The sequence below is a fragment of the Helicoverpa armigera genome, chromosome 25 (genome assembly GCF_030705265.1).
Source record: "Helicoverpa armigera isolate CAAS_96S chromosome 25, ASM3070526v1, whole genome shotgun sequence".
Lineage (NCBI taxonomy): Eukaryota > Metazoa > Arthropoda > Insecta > Lepidoptera > Noctuidae > Helicoverpa > Helicoverpa armigera.
Window position 1 is genome coordinate 9199813 of NC_087144.1, and position 22216 is coordinate 9222028.

The 22216-nt window shown below is 34.5% G+C and overlaps 2 protein-coding genes and 1 long non-coding RNA gene across 5 annotated transcripts in view; 2 read left to right on the forward strand and 1 right to left on the reverse strand.

Annotated features, from left to right (window-relative positions):
• Window positions 1–22216, forward strand: part of Dnalig1 (DNA ligase 1) — a 362733-nt gene that overhangs the window by 143283 nt on the left and 197234 nt on the right. The gene's annotated exons all lie outside the window — the stretch shown is intronic.
• The window catches only part of LOC110376650 (uncharacterized), a 223185-nt gene that overhangs the window by 53521 nt on the left and 147448 nt on the right, over window positions 1–22216 (reverse strand). Inside the window, exon 1 of one of the 3 annotated variants that reach the window (XM_064041619.1) lies at window positions 13650–13925. The exons of the other annotated variants lie outside the window; for them this stretch is intronic. Coding sequence (XP_063897689.1) covers window positions 13650–13664 — 15 coding nt within the window. The 5' untranslated portion in view covers window positions 13665–13925. Of the gene's footprint in view, window positions 1–13649; window positions 13926–22216 lie in introns of those variants that run through there. 3 annotated transcript variants of the gene reach the window in all.
• Window positions 1074–2320, forward strand: LOC135118769 (uncharacterized). The gene is made up of 2 exons (XR_010277777.1): window positions 1074–1790; window positions 2146–2320. It is a non-coding gene; the product is annotated as an uncharacterized LOC135118769 (long non-coding RNA).

Below are 22216 nucleotides of genomic sequence, written 5' to 3' on the forward strand. Positions count from 1 at the left end.
GAATCTTATTTCAAGCTTCATGTAGTAAATAGCACTTATGATGTATGTATATTGTATAGTTTTGTGATAAAGCTTAAGAGTTGAAATTTTTTTTTGTCTGATTTGAAATAAAATCCTTAGTGATAAATAACCCTTTTATTGAGGAAGGCTATAGCATTTTTATTCAGATATGCGAAGTGATTCGTTCGGAACTAGGATGGAACTGAATTGAACAGCTTAATACCTAATAATATTGCCTGGGTTTCCATAATTTCGTCAGCAGAACAATACGCAATAAGTGTCACAGTTTACAAAAGACAAACAGACACTCAATGTTTACAAGTATACTTCAATTGTGAAGGATTTGCTCTTCCAGTAACTCTTGATATTATTCTCCTAAATATGGCCCACTGAAGATGACGAGTGTATTCTCATTGAAAAAGGCTATTTAAGCAGTTATCTATATACTTATAGATACTGATGTTATAAAGATCTATAGTTTGTGACCATTTTTAATACTTCTATTACTAAAAGAAAATTACGGCGTTATTCGTAAGGGTTACAGGTTATATTTAATCCGCAAGAAACAGCCTGTTAATACTACACTAGCCATTGTTTCAGAGTTACTTATCACAAAAAACATTGTAAAACGAACACAGGTTGCTGGTGATGTATTTTATGACAAACATGATGTATTTTATGTACACCACAAAAGGTTGCTATAACATTAAATACCTATTACTATTTAATAACACAAAAGACAACGAACATTAAACACCTATTACCTAAAACACAATAAATACCACTAATAAAATAAGCAACCACAAAACTTCGCAATATCTCAGTTAACGACGACACCATCACGCTAATAAACAGACGAACAGACAAATATCTTCGACTTGACGACGGATGTAACAATTAATTACTTTGAGTAGCACACTGTTGACTAAACTGTCGGCTGACAGTTGACATATTGGAAGGCATTTTTTTTTAATCAAAAATTCAAAATCGTTTATTATACAAAACAGTACCTACTTTTTGAACGTCAAAAAGGAGAATGGCAGATTTCGTACCGCATATTTTTGTCGTTGTTCAGTTATAGAATTTGTACCAATTATTAAGGCAACTAAGTCATTTATTTTAATGTTAGTGTAGTATTTTTAGAACTCCGGATTAATTAATTATATCAATTAAAAGATTCAAGTAATTAAACGTAATATAATCTTAAACTAAACGCAACTAAACGTAGTTCTGTTTTTAGAAGTTGCCATTTGTAAAATATCACGAGGCTCGAAATGATAAATAATTATTTAAACATAGAAATAACAGTAAATATAATTAACCAATTACATATTATACCTTAAAATGAATAATTATTGCATACTATCTTAATAATTGACAATTTAATTATATAAATTATTTTCACCATCAATGTTTTTATTTTGTATTGGCAATTATTTTATTGACAGGTAACGGATATCTTTCAGAGTCTAGTCTCTGTCTGTCAGTGTCTGTTCAGTTCTTTGCTGTTGTTTTGGATTGTGGTTTGTTACTGCATCTGAGCAATTTAAGCAAATTATCTGGTCATTTTTACGTTGAGTCGAGGAACTGCTCCTCCGTACTCTATCTGTTGATAGTACTTTCGCGAAAGGACGCTTTATTACTTGCGTTGTGTGTGTACGTGCTTTAAAATGACGAGTTTGCAATGCATCAATTGCAACGTTCGCTTGTCGCGAATACGAAGGCACGCTTTATCCGATGAGAGTGAAGATATCGTCAATACTATTCGGCTGTGGACATATCCTAGAGATGTAAGTAGTTTTCAAATAACATTTTGCGTACGAGTGTGCCAGTTACGAAGTGAGAACTTTTACGTGTTAAAAGTAGACTCACCATATAAACTACACGATTTCATACTAAAATAATATGAATGTACCTAAAACTAATCTTAACATTATTTGAAAAAATAACAAACGTTGTTGTGGTTGTAAAAAATATTTACAGTTTGTCCTGTAAACGATCATTGTTGTGTTTGTACATTAACAAACATATAAGTGATCTCTTACATGTATTGATTACTTGCCTAACTTGGTTTGTGTAACACTGTTAAAATAGTTATTTAAAGCAATGTTGAATCATACTCAAAATCACTTAAATATTTTCCAGATAACACCTGCTGACCATGTTTGCCGCACGGAACAAATATTTGAATGATCTGCAAGTAGTTGTTCTGGGTCTGGGTATTTCTGCACATGAGTTTCTATGTTGATGAAATAATACTAAGAATAGATTAAATAATTATAAGAACAATAAAATAGATGTGTATTCCTACAAAAACAAAGTTGTTTTATTATACCACACTCGAAACCCGAGAACTTGACCATTATCAAACTGTTGCAGTCCGCTGCTGGACAGGTATCTCCTAAATGCACTCTACTGAGTGGGTACGATCCTTATCTATCTATCTATTTACCTAATTGTACGTACCTACCTAAAACACACCCAAGATTAAGAGACAAGCTAGGTAGAACATTTATTTTATCATTACCATAACAATGTTTATGTACCTAGCTAAAACAACTTACATGGGTACACTGTAGTACATAACCTTAAAAAACAAAACTGGTTATAACTTTTACTTCCCAAGTTCTAAAAATCTAAGAATTTACAAAGGGCTTGCCTATCATATTACCCACCAATTATAACATAACAATGTTTATGTACCTAGCTAAAACAACTTATATGGGTATACTGTGGTACATAACCTTAAAAAACAAAACTGGTTATAACTTTTACTTCCCAAGTTCTAAAAATCTAAGAATTTACAAAGGGCTTGTCTATCATATTACCCATCAATTAAAACAAAAAATATCCCAAAACACGAAATTTTATTAGCGGTACGAAAGTCCCATACAAGCCTGCCATTCGCCTTTACAAAAGACATCCCCAGAAACGCCCACTCTTCACCACTTCCCATGTATTTTTGCCTGGAAGAAGTGGCGCATCAAACTAACCAGCAACACATGTCTGTAGGTTAAAAGAACCTTTCAACAATGAAAATCTTGATTCCAATCAAAGTTTTCAGTCAGTCTGATACAGGCTAAATACCTGATCTTTGTAATGTGCATACTTCCATTCATTTTCATACTGATTTATGAGCCCAAACAAACTATCGGCCGACTAAAAGTTTGCAGTGTGCTACTCCGCTTATAAACAGATAGACGGACAAATATCTTCGACTTGACGACAGATATAACAAGTTTAATTACTTTTATATACATAGAAAGTAATATACGAATGTACGCGGAAACGGAAGTAGATTTCGTGTTCAATTAAGACAGTTTACGGCGTTTCGAAGGTAATAACTTGAGTGTTGAAGCTTCAATTATGGTGCCTGCTTTAATTACAATTTCAAATTTTCAGAGTATAGTGTCGTCAGAGTGAAGATGATGGTTATATTAAAATAATAGGTTCCGCTACTGGCCTGCCTTGCGTTCTGTGGGAACTACTTTGCGGATCTGGATACAAAGCTTGTAGACTAAAACTTCAAAGTTTTTTTCTAATACAATAAGTTGGAGGAAGCCTTTGCCCAGAGGCTAGTAAAAAAAATCTGAACTCCCTTTTAATTGAAAAATAACTGTGCTAAATAGTTTTGTGAAAGCCCCATGAATGTATCCAGGTGTTTCTCTGAAATATGAATGCGAGCTTTCTCAAGCAGCACACCTTTCTCAGGATTTACATTGAAAGCTTCAGTTATGCACTTCCATGAATCAGAATTCACCTACAATACTGGATTTCACAAAGTGCATCTCAGCACTTCGAATGTAAGCTCAATACAATACTGCAAAGCTGATTGCAACGCACTTGCATACTACGGGCTACGGCGTAGCAACATGACGCTACGAAATTACATTCGTAGCGCTATGAAGCGTAGTAAGGAATGCAGTTTATAATAATACTAGATGTTACTAAGGTTTTACCCGCGTTTCAAGAGACTAATCGTAAGCGTAGTAAAATGGTAATTTCTGTTTAATACAATTTAATTTCTACATTATAATTATTTTTAGTTTTAAAAGTAGTACGCCAACAAATTAGGTAGAATATAGTATTTGCAACACAATAAAAAGACCTTTAGGCTACAATTGAACATGATTATCAACATCTTTAAATACCTTAACGAGTGAATAAATATTTTGACTATTAAGGGCTGATTGTTCAATCATCAGTTAACTTCTATCTGAGGAATAAATATGGCGGTTTGACATATTTTCCATACAAAAGCTGTCAAAACGTCAAACATATTCCTCAGATAAAAGTTATCTGGCGATTGAAAAATCAGCCCTAAATGAAATAGAAAAATAATTATGTTACTGTTTCTAATAACTCAAGCATTCCTTAAACATGAACACACAATTTAACTGGAATTCCCACTCCTGTACATCAATTACAACAAACAGTCACTACACAAAGCGAACACGTATACAGTGGCGCACCGTACCGTGACGCACCGTAACACCGTACCGTGACACATGTATCATTGTTCACTTAATACTGTAGGGGCTTCATTACACTGCAATGTGTCGAAGTTTAGAGGAGCGCGGATTGTATACTTAATGTACAAGGAGTGACGTATGTCTTCTGTTAATTTTGTGGACTTCTGGTATGTTTATCTAATTAGCTAGATTTTTGCATTGGTTATATAGAGTCGGTATCGACTTATATGCTAGTCGTATGCGGCTCGAGTGGTCGGTTTTTACCATATTTTCTTGACCAGTGTAAAAATTACCAAGATAAGACACCCAGCGTGACTACTTTAAAGAAAAAGACAAATTACTATAACCCATTCATTTCAGAATCAAACCCATTCATGCAAAAATGACACAATCTGAAGAGAATACAAAAGTCCCAAAAGACACGAATATTACACCACAGTGGACATGCACCTTAACACTGCATCGTACAATGATCAGCGCGGCGTCACGCGGTATTGTGCGCTGTAATGGTGACAAACTGAGCGGACATTGTTACGCTTTCAGTACAACGAGTATTACTACTCAATGAAAAGAATGCCTTTGACAGCCGCATAGTAACATTATTGCATAAAAACTAAATAGATGACATTGACACTTCTACATTTCTGGGAAACCACGACTAATACTAGTATACAAACTTCGTGGTCATTCCTCATTTCTTTCTTTGTATTTTTCCTGCCAGGACGGGTTTCGCTTTTGTTTTTTTGTCTCTCTGTCTGTCAAAATATTCGTGTCGCTCTCGGTCTGTCGCGCGATAAGAAAAGCTATAAAAAACCCTCGCTAGAAGTGCTTTCCGCTAGTGCCCGTATCACCCAGACTAGAAGAAATGCTTTACTGAAGCGAGTGTGGAGGAAGTTTCCCGCTGGCCGGCCGGCATCGAGTGCCCCGTCGTTGGCAGATTCTTTCCCGTCCACTTCTCTGTTTCCCAGGTAAGTTTGTCTTTTCTAATCATCTGAGAGTCACGGGGTTTCAACGGAGATTGCAGTAACTTCTCCAGCGAGTACTGTTCAACTAGTTTTATCATCATTATCGGCCTTTTTGGCCCAATATAATTTATTATTATACAGTGAAAGAATAAGTGTTTATCACAGCTCTTGCTCAAGGTGGCTTGGTGATTGACATTAACTTATCGTACTTTCATTTAACGAAATCTATAACCCGGCCCCGAATCAATCATGTTTCAATCATTCTATATAAATGACCATAATTTTCTAAAGGCTAATTCCTATTTATTAAGGCAGAACAGATCTCCAATATTACGGAAAGTATTGACCTTATAAAATTGAATTGAAATTCAACTGAATCGCAGAAATAAGGTCACGTAATAAACTCTTGATCGCATCATACGAATATAGGAGAAACTCGTAATTTTCTATACAACATGCTAACATAAACATATTTCAATGCGAACTCGATTTTCTATAGAAATGCTGGACTAAGACATACTCGTATGTATGTACTGTAATTGGCTTATTACAGAAATACGGTTATTTCAAATTGATTCCCAAATCGGAGTTTTGTAGGTACAGCGATATAAATGCCGGAGTAAATAATAATACCTATGTATTTAATTTATTATTCTGCTAAGTAGATTTCATCATCTGCCTAGCCTTTTCCCAACTATGTTAGGCTTGGACTTTTAACTGGATGCAGCTGAGTACCAGTGTGCCACATGGAGCGTCCGTTTATATATCTGACCTCTTCTACTCAGCTACCCGGGTCACCATGATGTATGATGATAATTAAATCAAAACGTTTAAAATAAAACTTTAAAACATTGCCAATGGATCACAACAATGGGTATCATCATCATCATCATCATCATCATCTCAGCCATAGGACGTCCACTGCTGAACATAGGCCTCCCCCTTAGATCTCACAAGATACCTGTTGGAGGCGACCTGCATCCAGCGTCTTCCGGCGACCTTTATAAGGTCGTCTGTTCATCTTGATGGTGGACGTCCTACGCTGAGCTTGCTAGTCCGTGGTCTCCTCTCTAGCACAATAGGTATGACACATATTAACTAAAAACTACCTACTTACATCATCATCATCACACTCCTGCCTTATTCCAATTTTATTCCGGATAGGCGGAGCATAAAAACTACATGTTATAAACGTAAAATATTAATATTTACAGTTAAATAAAGTATCCCTAATTAAGCTGCGTTCATAATAAAACGCGACAATATGTAAACAGCGTCCAGTAATGATATTTACTTCAACTGTCTTTGTTATTTGTTGCTTCATTAACTTCCATCGTTTCTCATTAATATATCAATTAATGCGAATAAACAAATATTTATTATTTACTGTTGAATAAGCGACAATTATCTCGTTTGGTAAATAATCGTTAATAATGTAGGTCTTGTGTATTTTGTTGTATAAATAAACAGGTGTATAAATATCTTTGTTTTTCTTCGGAGCAACCAAATTATTATTAGTTATAGAATAACTACAGGTGATGTTTATAAGCAAAGAGACAGATAAACAAGATCACCGAAAGATATAATTGGAAGTTTCTAAATAAAGATAGAAAAATACCTAAGTACCGTTTATTTTTAGGGAAAACATTGGGCGATCGCACATATTATTTACGGCTATAATTCTTCGCAAAACATGTAAAGGTAGTACTTTTCTGCACACTTCTCCACTATTTTCTCTACATAAATGCCTTCATTGAGCTCTATAATTACAGTATTAATAGCTTTAGATGCACACTGCAGATGCATTATAGTGCATTGTCACTGACGTGACGATGCAAGCTCTATTAATGGACGGCGTGACGTGCGCTTTTGTTTCTACATATTGTAAATGGTATTACATTGCTATGTGTGTTACTATTGTTTCAATAGTACTTAATACCGTGTGATGTAGAATTTATTAAATTATTTGTGTTATTAATCTTTTGTTGTATATTGTTCTACTGTCAATAGATTTTCAAAGAGTGAAACAGTTCTCAATTTTAAGCACGGCTCAAATGTCATTCAATAGGTATCTGTTATATTATTTCTGCGACAGTAATACTTTTCAGTAGGGCTTGAAAGTTAAGTGACGTTTGACTACTTCGAGGTCAATTACTAAAATCTAAAACACTCCGTACAAATTATCATAATTTATAATGTGTAAGTGTTTTATTTACTTTTGAATTTTGTAGTGACTACCATAAAGTTCGTTATTCGATATATGTACAATGGGTCCCCAATAAATCCGTAAAATATACCCACTCTAATAAAAACCTCTAAACTCGTTTTATTGCTCAACATAGTACTTACTTAAGCAATCACTTGAGAGCACCGTTACTAAAACTTTACTGTTTACACAATAAAAATAAACGATAGAAACACTACTTAAAAGTTACTATACACTTAGCTTGAGATAGCTTTTGGGTAGAGGAATATAATCTCAATTTCAGGTATATCATCCGAAATATGCAGCTGTTATAATATACCAAAAGCAGTTACATTTTTATTGTAATTAAAAGTAACAGTAGTGTATTCGTCAAGCAATTAAAACCCTTTACAAATTTTATGATCATTGCGATTTACTAAGTTTGTCTTTTCGCTTTAAATGTAAAAAATTGTACACGTTGTTCTAGTGTGCATTTAGCAATAGCTAGAGTTATTCTGAAGGAAGGTTTTCAAAACTTTTTCTTGTTAAAAGATCTGCAGATTCAATCACTAGAAATCGGTTCAATAACAACAGTTTAACAATAGCTTTTTTAAACCTTATCTTAAAACTTCCCTTTATTTAGAGTAAAATCAAAATTTTAATTAGGTGTTAAGCACATTATAATCACTTAAAACTGACGGCCATATAAAAATTACACCTACACTACATGACCGTTGCATTGCAACCGACTTTTACCCCAACAACCCCAGAGGTGCAATCGTGAACACAACTACTGACGTGCTGTGAAGAGCTCTCGCCGTGCAGTTTATCAGTCTGATGTCTGTGCTGCCCTTTATTGCGCGAACATACGATGTTTTTGCACTCGCACTGACGTGGTGTTGTGTGGGTGTTAATAGATTTAAGTATAAATAGTTTTTAGTAAGATTGGATTTACGAAGATATTGATATGCTTTGTTTTCGTGGTTTTTCAAATAGTTTTTTTCTAATTTTCAAAATATATTGTACAGTATACATGTATTTTACACATGCACTTAAACATTCAAAAGTCAGTTTGTTTGTTACTGTTTCCCGTTAAAATAATCCAAATATTGTGATAAAAATCACGGTTATAAGTGGTACCCTAGAAATTAACCTTATCTACTTATGACAATTTCAAACTCTTCTAAAACAAATGTAAATAGACAAAAAGCAATTCCTTTGAAACTATCTTAGATTATAATTGAAGAGAATCAATTAAATCTATCGGCAGTGTTGCCAGGCGTGAGACGTGACGCGGTTCTATTGAAATTCAATATCAACAATAAGTTTAATCGAGTCTCTTGAACTTCGATCTAATTGGCATTTGTGCTAGATTTGTTATTTTTATTCATTTAGTGGAGAGATATCCGCATTGTATAACTAGATATTCCTTAAAATATTACCGGCATCCCGAGGGAACTAATTTTCACACCTGGATAAAATATGGACTATAATATATAAGCTTTTGTATGTAATAAAAAGTTAGAGCTCCTTCACACTAGCGTATTTTGTCGCATATATGAACGCTTTGTTTTACATATGCGACACCACGCGTATGAACACTATGAACCAAGCGATACGACGCGGAAACCGAGCGTCAAATCCACTAGTGTGAAATCCCTCTTATTTGAAAACAAAACAACCGAACGCAAACCAATAAATATCTCGCGAAAACTTTCCATTTTGTAAGACAACTAATTTGAAGGAAACTCGAAATTTCAGCCAACAATAGTTAATCGTTTATCCTGAACTCATTCGATTTGAAGCCACAATCGACTGAGGTGGAATCGAACTCGGAACTTTCTGCAAATCGATATTTCATTAGAAACTTGTAGTTTGTATTTAGTAATAAGTGCTTTGTTTCAAAGCGCCCTGAATCGGAATTGTTTCAACTGTGTTAGCCTGAAAGTTTTACATACAATGAAACACAAACTTGCGTATTCATGTTAGTTTTTGTCACAAGTTCCAAAAGCAATACCAACTACCTCTAGAAGCAAATCTAGACTAGGCCCTAGGAATAATTAGATATTATTTTGATGTAGGTTAAAATGAGTAAGAGAATCAGATTCTCTTAACAGTTACATTTTGTCTGCAACATCTATAAAAGTCATTACATTAGGTATGTCTATATTGGAAATGTGAGAGTAATTCTGCCTATCGTGCTTTTAGGAACCAATTTAATGAATTTGGTAAACAATCTAGATTCTGCGAAAGGACACAGGCTAATCTTTATTCAGTTGTGAGTTCTTATGTACTTCTCCCGCTCTTCTCTTATTTAAATAGTATTGAAATCTTAACTTAGGTTCTGTAACACAGACTTGTAGTATCAAAGGCTTTGATAAATAAAACAACAATATCCAGAGATTTCTCTAGATATTATTGATACAGACAGCTGGTGAGTCCGCCATTACCATAACTGCGATACAATGCTCGGAGTATTACAACTAGTCATCAATTATTTACTAAATACGTTTCTCGCTGGCTAAGTATTAATATGTTATAGATTAGTAAGTCAGTGATATCGGGGGTTATATGTATCTAGGTATTTAGATATGTCATAGATAACTTTGATATTTTTATTTATGATACACTGAATTCGAAAAGAGATTTGTACGTAATTTATCCCGAACCATTATTTTAAAAGTTCTATCTAAAAAATAAATATTTTAGCAAATTGGTATATTAATCATTCTAAGATATGAATCATTATTTTATTCTTCGAAGATATAATAAGATACTTTTAGAGTGGGTAGACGAAGCTAATTCACACGAATTCCAATTATATAATTCCAAAGAAGAAGAAATTACCCCCCAAGCCACTGTATGTACTAAAAATAGGCAGGTTCTCATTAAAGTCCTCTTGTAGTCTTTTGTGAATTAATAAGGAGGCATACATCCCTCATATTGATTGTGCACGAATAAACACGACTTTATAATCTATAATTACCTATATAATACAGAAGAAACTTTTATTTTTGTTTGTTTGTATCATCAAGGCTCCAAACCTGGACTGATTCGAACAATTCTTTCACTTTTAGAAAGCTAGACTATCCTCGTGCAACATATGGCTATATTTTGTTCAGGTGCCCCCGGTAAGCGGGTGAAACTGAAGGAAAAGCCAGTATGTATATACGAGTATATACCATATAAACCTGTCGATATGAATGGACAGGCGATGGAGTCTTGCCCTTTGCTGACCAGTGACCTAGATTGTATGCCATTCAGTACCAACCGACCTATTAGTGTGAGGTCTCACCCAGTCGTTTGTACTTCATTGTCAACTATGGTCTGGGTTTTATAGAAGAGCATGTACCCTGTTTATTAAATGAAATGTAAGCTTGGTTTTTGGGGTATAATCTTCTGCCTAGTCTCTTCATTAGCTGTTAGATTCGGCTTAGTCTTATCCAGCGAGTATCAGTATTATAAATTTTGTCTGTCCTAATGTACCTAATTGTGGGTGTTACTCAACCGTCAAAATGAAGTATAATTGAGACTCGATACGTCCTAGTAACTCTGCTAGAAATCTCAAAATCTTTACCTATTAGCTTAAAATTACACATATTTCGTAATTTGGCAGCTAACGCCTACAAATAGCATCATCACAAGGGGAGCCGGGGTATATTAATAGTGTGTCCAGTGAGATGGCTCTGCACGGGCGGGCGCGCCCTAGCCCAGTCAGACCTAATGGATTCTAAGTGACACCGTTATGCAGTTATACTCACATAGGTATCACATGTGGCTTCGTTTGTCAATATCCTTATTTTACTGTTATAAATGGGAAAGTAACTCTATCTTTCTGTCTGTCGGGTTTGATTTTAATACTACTGAATCGTTTTAAATGTGGTAGACAGGTCATCCAGAGAGCTTCAGAAATGACTGAGGCTACTTTTTATCCCGATGTAGGAAGAAGTTCCCTTGAGATGCAGTTGGAACCGCGTGTAACAAAAATAAATGAAGAAAATATTTTTATCATTCTTGTCCGAATGAATGTGAAATCATTGCTTTCTGAGCATGTTGAAGTATTTATGTATTTAGTTTCCTGGTCTGAAAAATATACAATAATGTTCTTTGTTACGTTCGAGTCACTATCGTTAGCTAGTCAAGTACTCTTGAACGCCAGTGAAGAAAAGTCGAGGAAAATACTGTGAGGAAACTGAGATTTTGTAAAAATATAACAAATGTGCACCCGCTTCGCGGAAGTATAAGGATCAAAGCATTATTTGTATCTTCATTATTTTTCAAGAGGATTTATAAGAAAGAATGTTGGGTTTTTCTATAGATACTCATCAGCAGTTTCATCCATGTCATTTGAGATCTGCTATGTGCATCGTGCAAATATCAATAAGTGCCAAATAGGTTCATAACTAGACGAGTTAAAAAAATATGGGTTTCTTATACGGCCCTTCAGAGGTCATGAAACTGGCCATAAGTGTTGCTAGCCTTCAAACCTGTATGTGATTTAACAGCTGGCCACATCGATCGGGCTTGTCAATGAACTGGTAGTGGACTCATAGATTCAGGGTTACGTTTGCTATTTCATATACATCTATACTCTATAGAAAATTATATTTTTTTATCAAACTGATACAATTAAGAAAGGTTATTGTACGATTGTTTTTTTTTCTATTTAGAACCTTACAGCTATTGTCATAAAGTTAGATTTGGACCTAACCTTTTTGGTCACAGTTTTAAAACTAGTTTATAACTTTAAATTAATTTTAGTTTAATGGTTATTAAATAGTTTAATAACGCTAGACAAAGTCTATTAAAATTGACGAATTAATTAAGGAATGTCTGTGACAAGGACCGATATAATTAAAATTAGGTAATGATATTAATAAGTTATAATTGAAAATCGATGCAGGTTACAATGGAAAGTTTTATCATTTTAGTTGATTAAGTTTTCAGCATGAGAGACAGTTTATTATATAGTAGTTAAATGACTGCACGAATATTTTAAGATATCGACCTTTTATAGAAAGGTATAGAGCTGTGTTTAAGTAGCATCTACGAGTGTTGGGTCCAGCATTAAGCAACAATATGAACGATTGTTTTTTTTTTCAATAAAAAAGAAAGAAAGAAAACCATTTATTGGACACTAGCTTTCGCCCGCGATTTCACCCGCGTCCCGTAGCTGGATGGTGACAAAAACTATCCTAAAACCTTCTCCCGGGTCTAAGTTAACTCCCCTCTAATTTTCAGCCAAATCGGTCAAGCCGTTTTCATGTTATGTCGTGACAACGGAAAGCGGGTTTCATTTTTATATACATATATAGATTGTCGGTGGAATTGGGTCTCAGCTGTTTATCTTTTGTTTTGAAAAGGTACTCTAGTTACATATTATACCTAGTTAAAAGTCTAGTATTTACGATAGATAGGTATGGAACGAAAAGTTCAAGGATGGCCCATTTCACAGTCGTTATTGGTTGTTAATTACTAATGGGGATGTTTCCCGAGGGTGTATTTTTACGTCAGGGTGACATTATTACCAGCGGTTCGATATGTCAATATGTCCATCCAGTTTTGGGTCACCATATATTCAATTGTAGCTATTAGGTGCTATACACATAGATAGTTAGATAGATAGATATACTCTTTATTATGTACATTGTACAGAAAGACATACTTACATGAAACAAGAATACATTAAGTATTATTGTCTCAGAACTGAGTTCTTTGTCATCATGTTATAGGTGTAATACTAAAGATACAACTATTGGCATTTCATATCAATAATGACATAAATAATTCCAAAAAAGTTTTAGAACTTTTGTCACATCCAAAAACTTACTATAAAACTGTTCAAATTAGTAATATTAAGTGCTACCGCCCGCCGTCACAGAACCAACACACAAACATAGTGGTCAAACTTATAACAACTCTTTTTTTGCATTCATATCAGGATATGATATCAGGATAGGATATGGAGGTTAAAAAGTAGATGTTTATATGGAACATAAGGACAGATATACAACTAAAACTACTCACAATTTGAGCGTCCATGTTGCATCCATCGTTACAGAAACTTCACAACGCACTCATAACACAGCTTGTTTCATCTCACTTAACGTAAAACCACTCAAATTCATTAAAACTTTCACTAAAACAACTCTTATCCAATCAAAATCGTCCCGAAGACCACCGAGCGTTACCGAAGTTGAGTTCTGTTTTCAAATTGGGCTCCCTAATTGGTCGGTCAACTCACTTTTTGAAACACTGATTGAATTATGTTTGTTATGGTTTAAGTGCTTACGAATGTAATGGATTACTTCAATAATTGTTTAGTCTTTATAAAGTCTTGAGTTTACAAACTTTTAATTACACAATTTAAATGTTTATACAACTTTGATTGGTTATAATCGATAACTGCAAGGTCGTTTATCGACAAATCACACAAAGCAAAAACTTTTTGGTCCACTCACGAACAAAATTATTTATACAAAATAAAAATATAAAACCTCTTTCGACGAAAAAATAAATGAACCTTTCAAAACTGGCAAGAACTTTTCGAACATGGAACGAAAAAAAAAGAAAATTCTAAATTGAAATGTTTGTGCGGCCGCGGTTGGCGGCGATTAGTGACATCGGTTCAGTGTGGAGGTGCGGCCGGGACGCGGCGGTCGCTCCGAGTGGCTGACCGGTGGCCACTTTTCACCCTTGCGTTTTGGGGCGCCGCTTGTGGTGTATGGGATGAGCGGTAGCGAGTAGGTATTTGTTAGGAGCATATACCTACATAGGTTTTAGCCCTATAGACGAGTAATTCATGTTGTCACATTTATTGTATTCTTATAAAAGGGGTGTACTATTGTGCCCTCCCGATAAATCATTGTTTAGTACCGTAAACTATAAAAGTCTCAACGTTGTTACTAAATGTTTCATAATATTTAGGTAGGAAGATGGCCTGCATTAGAAATGTGAATCGTATGTTTTCTATATGCAAGAAGAGTAGTACTATTTAAATAAAAACAGACCTGTGCCAACTCAAGACTCTTTTTTCCGTAATTGTATCATTTTCATTACCAATTCATTCTAGTTTGTCAAAACCCGCTACATCTTCTGCCTCACACCGCCGTGCGTCACAAGCACACTCGATGACGTGTGTATCTGTTTGTCGTGAGAACAATAACGCTGATTGGTCGGTCAACGTCTTGTGACGTCACGCGCCGCGCAATCATTGGTCATTCACTTGATGGCGACGACTTGATGCGAACGTTACTGTTCTCATTACGGAATTATGTTTTCTTTGGTGATTTTGGCGGTCAAGGCCGGTAGTTACAGGTTGTTTGTGTTGATAATTTTGAAGGTAATAAGGTGAAGGATGATATTTTGTTAAATTGGAAAGGGAACAAATATAATGACCACCATAAAATGCTTTGATACCCTAAGATTTGTAACCAGAAATATCTACTGAACACCAGGAAAATAAAGTCTAAAAATGTAATAGTACCAGCTATTTTAGTCACGACTTCACTTTAAATTGTATTCGACCACCAAATTTAGTAAATGATCACCAACTCTTGACGACCAAATTAATGTATTATTTTTGCCTAAATAAGTCACTGTGATTGCCATAAAATGTAGGCTTATTACCAAATAAAGTATTATGATGCCATATTAAGTTATGTGTCCGGCTTGCAATGCATGCGTGAGTGTCAGTATGACGAGTGACAGGGGAAAATGGAAGAAAATGACATATTGCGCCGACCCCAAGTAAAACTGAGAACAGGGCAGGAGAAAGAAGAAGAAGAATGTGTTTCTCAATACACTCCCTCGAAAACACACTCTTATCGCACTGTTTAGAGGCATGCAATAGACAATTTTCCACCCTAGTGCAGGAAAAGGGTCCCCATAATCTTATTACATTTATTGTATCAGGCCGAACTTATTTTTTTGGAGTCAGTTTACTTAAACAGGATAGCAAGATGTAAAAACTTTGATTATCATTTTATATTAAAACGCTAGTATAATTTTGATGATCATTTACTACTTTTGGTGATCATTTACTACTTTTGGGATAACAATGATTTATTTGGACTCATTTTACTTAAATAGGATAGCAAAGTGTTAAAACTTTGGTGATAGTTTTACATTAAAATGCGAGTTTCATTTTGGTGATCATTTACTATTTTTGTCTGCTATTTGTTACTATATCTGGTGATCAGTTAAACATAAGCCAATTGGAAATATATTTAGCCACAATTCAATGAAAATCAATTCATGTTTAGATTTGACTTTTATGTACTTTCGAAACGTAATTTTATAAATACATACTATTAAGCTGAAGAGTTTGTTTGTTTGGTTGAATGTGCTTATCGGAAAAAGTGCTGCTCCGATATGAAGCAAAAAACCACTAAATAGCCCATTTATCCATAAAGGCTCTAAGTAATTCCTACAATACGCAGGCAAAACTATAGGAAACAGTTAGTGTATAGATAGAATTAACCATATTATAGGCATACAAAAGCGTCAATAATAACGAAAGTAGTTCGAACTAGGTCATAGTCTATGCCTATGATTTGTCTATGACTAGCTATTAGGACATTACCTACGATCGTAAAACTCGCACAGAACTGAAATGGCGGTGAAACTACTCATGTTTCAGGCGTTTCATTTGATAAATTATCGGGTATTAAAAGCTAGAAAGAATAACAGCAGTTTCACACTCACGGATTTTTGTAGAGTAGCAAAGCCTACCATATATTATACGCGCGAAACATACCTAGGGGAAAAAATATGTCGCTCGGTTTTAAATGTCATCTTTATCACTGCATTCTTACTGCCCATAATATGTCGTGAAAAACCCGACGGAAATTCCGCTAGTGAAAGCGTCATAATGACGTCATAGTCTTTGTACGTATCATTTTAGATTCTATCACGATTGTTAGTTTAATTTGCTGTCGATACTAATCATATCACACCAATAAATGTGAATGTTTGTATGTGTGGGTGATAGACTCTTTCACGCAGAATCTACATTGCAAGATTTTAATGAAACTTAGCAATAATAACATAGTTTATGTATACTTTTTTATAAGAGTTGGAAAGTAGTTTTCCAGGTGTTTTCACCCCAAAAATCTCAAAAACCAAAAACCTCGAACAGCAGCTTATTCTAAAAATATTTCCTTCCGCCAATAATAAAAACACATTTATAACAAATTAGCAAATAAACAGACCCTTCATTTACTTACTGAAGGTACATCAAATACAAATCTATGTTGACTTTATGAACAAATATCCACTGAAAACAGATTAGGATTGTTGAATGAACGTTATTACCAAATTGCTCTCCAATTTACCGAACACAGCAAAATGAGCAATAAATGATCATACATAAACGTTATGTACTTCAATGAGCATAATTCGCGTTATTGCATGCAAGCGAATCATTTAACTAGCCCGTTTAATTTCAAATAACTGGCCCGCGGCAACACAAAGGAATCTATTAACTATTAACCAATAATGCTGACTATTCACTCTCATACACAAATATTTCATTAGAGCATTGCTTTCATACATTTCTGCTGTCCAATTAGTCCAGTTATCACATAACACAGGTTTGATTCCCGGGTCCTGAAATCGCTTTGTGGGTTTCGGAAACGTTCACAAAGCAGCCCGGAGCCTGGAAGTTGGTGATACACCCGTGCGTCGGAGAGCACGTAAATGTCGGTCCTGCGCCTGATCTCTTTCCGGTCGTGTCGGATTGCCGTCCCATCGGGCTTTGAGAGTGAAGGAATAGAGAGTGCAACTGTGTTTGCGTAAATGCTTGTGCGGTGTAATATGTATCTATGTTCTCCTAATATGAGACCAGCCACTGTGTCCCATAACTAGCTAAGGCGCCATTATCTCTTCCAGACCTCGGGACTATAGAGTCCCGGATTTTTGGGAGGCGAACGTGGGGCCGAAGCCAACACGCTGAAGCCCTTTTGAGACAACTTTAATGAAATGGTGACACAAAACCGACGATTATCCCTGTATACACTATAGAAATGTACCCAAGGACAATCCCCGGTTCTGTGCTAAACTATTGCTAACTATGGATAAAAACTACTTGGGCTATTGTGATGGGATGCTAATGGACTAGGAATGGGGAAACTACGGGAACTATGGCACCTGTCGATGACAATGTATTAAATACATGTTAAAATGCGCCATTATTATTATTATCATACAATTTAGTCATTCCATGTGGCACACTGGTTCTCGTCTGCATCCGGTTAGACTGGAAGCCGATCCCAACATAGTTGGGAAAAGGCTAGGCAGATGATGATGATTGCTTGATACAATTTTCCGAGAGCGAGAGAACAGTATACAGTAGCTCTGTCTCTTTCAGTGACACGTCTGGTGCAGGGGTGGTCAACCTTCAAGTTTTTTTTACGATTTAACTTTGCCAATACGAATACGTGACAAGTTTAGCAATACGTCGCTTTTAGGATTACGTTACAAAAGTAATATTAATAGAGGAATCCCTTTCTAATGCTAATATATAAAAAGTAGTATTATAATAAAGTTTGCATGTACTGTTCTCTCAACAGAGGTACAAAAACACAATAAAAAGGTCATCTCATACCCCAAACCCACAACCTAATCTGACCTTTATCCACACCACCATATTATTTTACCAAACTAAAATATTATCTAGTAAACAGTCTCCCTAAGTTAGTCTTTACCAGTTCCCGATCAGTAAATCCTTACTCAGCATATTATCTATTCTGATTTGTTGACCGAAATAACAACAGCCTGTCACCTGACGTACAGACAACAGATTATATTGATAGCTACGGAACCCTAAGCTTTAAGCTACAGTTTACAATATTGTCGCGAAGGTTTGGCACCCCTGCATATGTCTGCCTATGTGTGTTTGTGATATTAAACTACCAATATTATATGAATACGTGTATTATGTAATGTAACTGGTCTGTAGTTCGGTATTGTTATCTTATTTAAAGTTAAATAAGTTTATAGAAAATTAAGTAATCGAAACAAAAAAGAAAAACGATTTGTATTAAATTTTAATCAAAGTTCAGGAATTTTTTCGCAAGTTTTTTCTCTACTTATTTTCTGTTACTTTTAAATATTTGGAAGGATTTAAGTAAAAATGTAATATAAAATTTGGGAATTCATAGATTCATTATCGAGAATATAGCGCTAGGTAACACCTACCATACTTATTTAAAAAAACATGAACAATTCATTGTTATTAATAAACAACAAAAAAATACTTTTATATATCTACAGTAACGCTCACAAAGCATATAATAAAATAACATATCGAAACGTGAGTTAATATTTCTCGAGTTTCACGACATTCGCCATATATTCAGTCCAAATCTTATTTTGTATATGCTTATAAGATTATTGTTATTTTACCAACTTCAATATAGAATTGTCTAATATTTCTCAATACGCAGATAAAAAGAGAGAGGTTTTCTTTTCTTTTGAGTTAGCAAATAATATTCACTCCAGTTAGATTTACGTGACTTTACATAGATCTATATTTTTGATTAAGTTATTTTGGAATATATTTTGAGGCGAAAATGCTTAAGGAGACAAGAATTTGCAAAATGGAGACGTAACCAGATTTTAGAGAAATGATGACCACAGAAAATAGAGGCTTCAGAATTGTCTATTCATCATTGATTTATAGATGCATTTAAAATGAAGTATACTTAGTCTGCATTTCACACATTTTTTTAAAAGATTTCTTTTGATCTCTGCAATAAATCGTAGCATTTAACCCTACATTAAATTACTTGAAACGTGTGCGTGGTTTAAATAAACGCTAGCAGCTCAAGGAATAATATTGGCATACTTAGTACATGTTATACCTGCCCTCTGCAGTAGCAGTTTCTTACGTACCTGAAACAAAAACACAAATATTATTAGTACGTAGTAATCATAAGAAAAAACTAATTTAGCATAACATTTATATATGTTTAAAATATGAATAGCCAGCTATGTTTTTTTGTGTTAAATAGAATTAACTGAAATTAAACAACTTAGTTTTTGCAAATGTTTTTATATGTTTCACTTAATTATTATATTCCACGCTTACATTATCATATTATAAGTAATTACTTCATTTATTTTACGAATTGAAGCTATTGGTTGAAGTAAAGTTTTAAATCACCGATGATAAATAAAATAATTATTTATTACCTAGCAAATATTTGAGTGATATCGAAGGCATTCACAAAAATGGCGATTCTCAATAGAATCAAAATTCAGGAATTAAATCCTGAAACAGGTCAGGCTAGATATTGAATTCCCAGCAAACTACACAAAACATTCTTCATTCCGTAATGCCTAGGCCCATTGTCACGAGCTTCAATACACAGACATATATGCCCATAAAAATATATATATCGACCACTGTGCCACCCCGCATTGTTCTACCCAGGGCTAAAATACCGCTCTGAACAAAATACCGTTGAGAAAAATACCGCTATCATTTAATACCGGCAGCTACTGCAATATTATATTGTCAATAAGCTGGTGCAGATGCATTTTATATAAAACCAGAAGCGATGAAAAATATATTATTTTATGTGCGACAATATCCGTCGTTAATAACGACCTGTTGCTGAGCTAAGGGTCTTAGTAATATTATAAAGCGGAAAATATTGCTACCTGGACGGTTTTGAGCAGGTATTTGAGGAAAGATAAAAGCATATTATATGCATCTCCTATTATTATCCAGCATAGAAATAGTCACCGGCAGATTTATATAGTTTGATTATATTTTCAAAAGTGTAACTTATTTTTTACACAATGCTTGCAATTGTTTAGACTAGAAAGTTTTTCCGCACGGTTTTTCCGAGCACATTGTACGGGCGATGGTGAAGCAAACAATTGCCGACCACAGTTTCAAACGAAGACTCGTGAAATCATGCGACAGGCTTTTTGTCGCTCAAAATGCGCTTACGCGTAAAGAAGCCGGTCGGAAAAACCGCTTGTGTGAAATTACTGTAAACTGATTTTGGTCAAACTAGATACATATTTGTAGAGGTATATCATGATCTGCACAACCACACCTATTGTAGAAAAACTTTTATGAGAGGCCACGGCTACCATTTAATTGCTTACTTATGCCTGTTTTTTTGTGCATGGGTAATATAATCACACGGTACTTGCGTGTTTTTCATAATGAATAAAAACTAAACTTGTAGGTAATACTTAAAGACCTTCACCTTTGTGCCAATAGAATTAATGCTATACCTGTTTTGTGATACAGATATTGAATAGTTAGATATTTTAACTTCGAAAGTAGATCCGCCGTATCAAGGTGCGTTTTGAATGCCTCGTTTTAAGCGGGTTTTTGTATATTCTTCCTCAGTATTTACATACATACGTTGGAGGTCTAAGTAATAAATTCGAAGTAGTCCCAAGAATGCCGAAGAAAATGAATTATAGGCAGTTACCTAAAAATAAAAATAAAAACAACTGCGCGTAACATTCCAGCCAGTGATTCAATTTCACAATATAAATAGAAATTCAATAAACACGTATTTCATTGAAAAGTTTCCCTGCAAACATTTCAGAGCGATTAAAAAACATAATTTTTTTGCTCGTCCGATCCGAGTATTGGCATTTGAATAAATAATAAAAAATGTTGGCTGTCGCGTAATGGGCAGCCATTTTAATTACAAGCATGACTGGGTGTCGGAATATATCTGTCTATATGTTTCTATATACTCTATGACGCAGGATTATTGTCGTATATTAAATTACATATTGCTATAGATTTATCCTCACTTGTTTTTATATTTTACTAGCTGACCCGGTGAACTTCTTACCGCCTAATTATTGGAGGCATATTTAGTAAGTAACAAACACACGACACCGTACTTTTTTATTTTTTTCCTTATTTGCTCACTTTTTAGACCTACCCTGGACTACAAACATTTTAAAACCAAAATCAGCTCAATCGGCCCAGCCGTTCTCGAGTTTTAATCAGACTAACTAACAACAATTCATTTTTATTTATATAGATAGAAGACTAGCTTCTGCCAGCGGTTTCACCCGCATCCCGTGGAAACCTCTGCACGAACCCGGATAAAAAGTAGCCTATAGCCTTCCTCGATAAATGGGCTATCTAACACTGAAAGAATTTTTCAAATCGGACCAGTAGTTCCTGAGATTAGCGCGGTCAAACAAACAAACTCTTCAGCTTTATAATATTAGTATAGATTACTGTGCATATAGATTGATGTGACATTATGTTCATATATGGATAGGTACCTACGCAGTTTTTTTTAACGTCACCTTTTTGTATGTTTATTAATTCAATCATATTTACACTTTAAATAAAAACTATTCTAATAAACATAATTAATTTATTTCACAGTCATCCTTTGATTTTTTGAAAAAAAAAAACCTTTTTGTTACTGAACTGAGTTTATTATAAAAAATAAAATATCGTTATTATTGTCGGTATGTCCATTCTTCTGGTTAATCGTGTGAACTGAGCAGGACATAACACGAGTAATGACAGTTTTATATTTCAAAATATTATCAAAGTGAAAATATAAAGTAAAATATATTAAATCCTACATCAT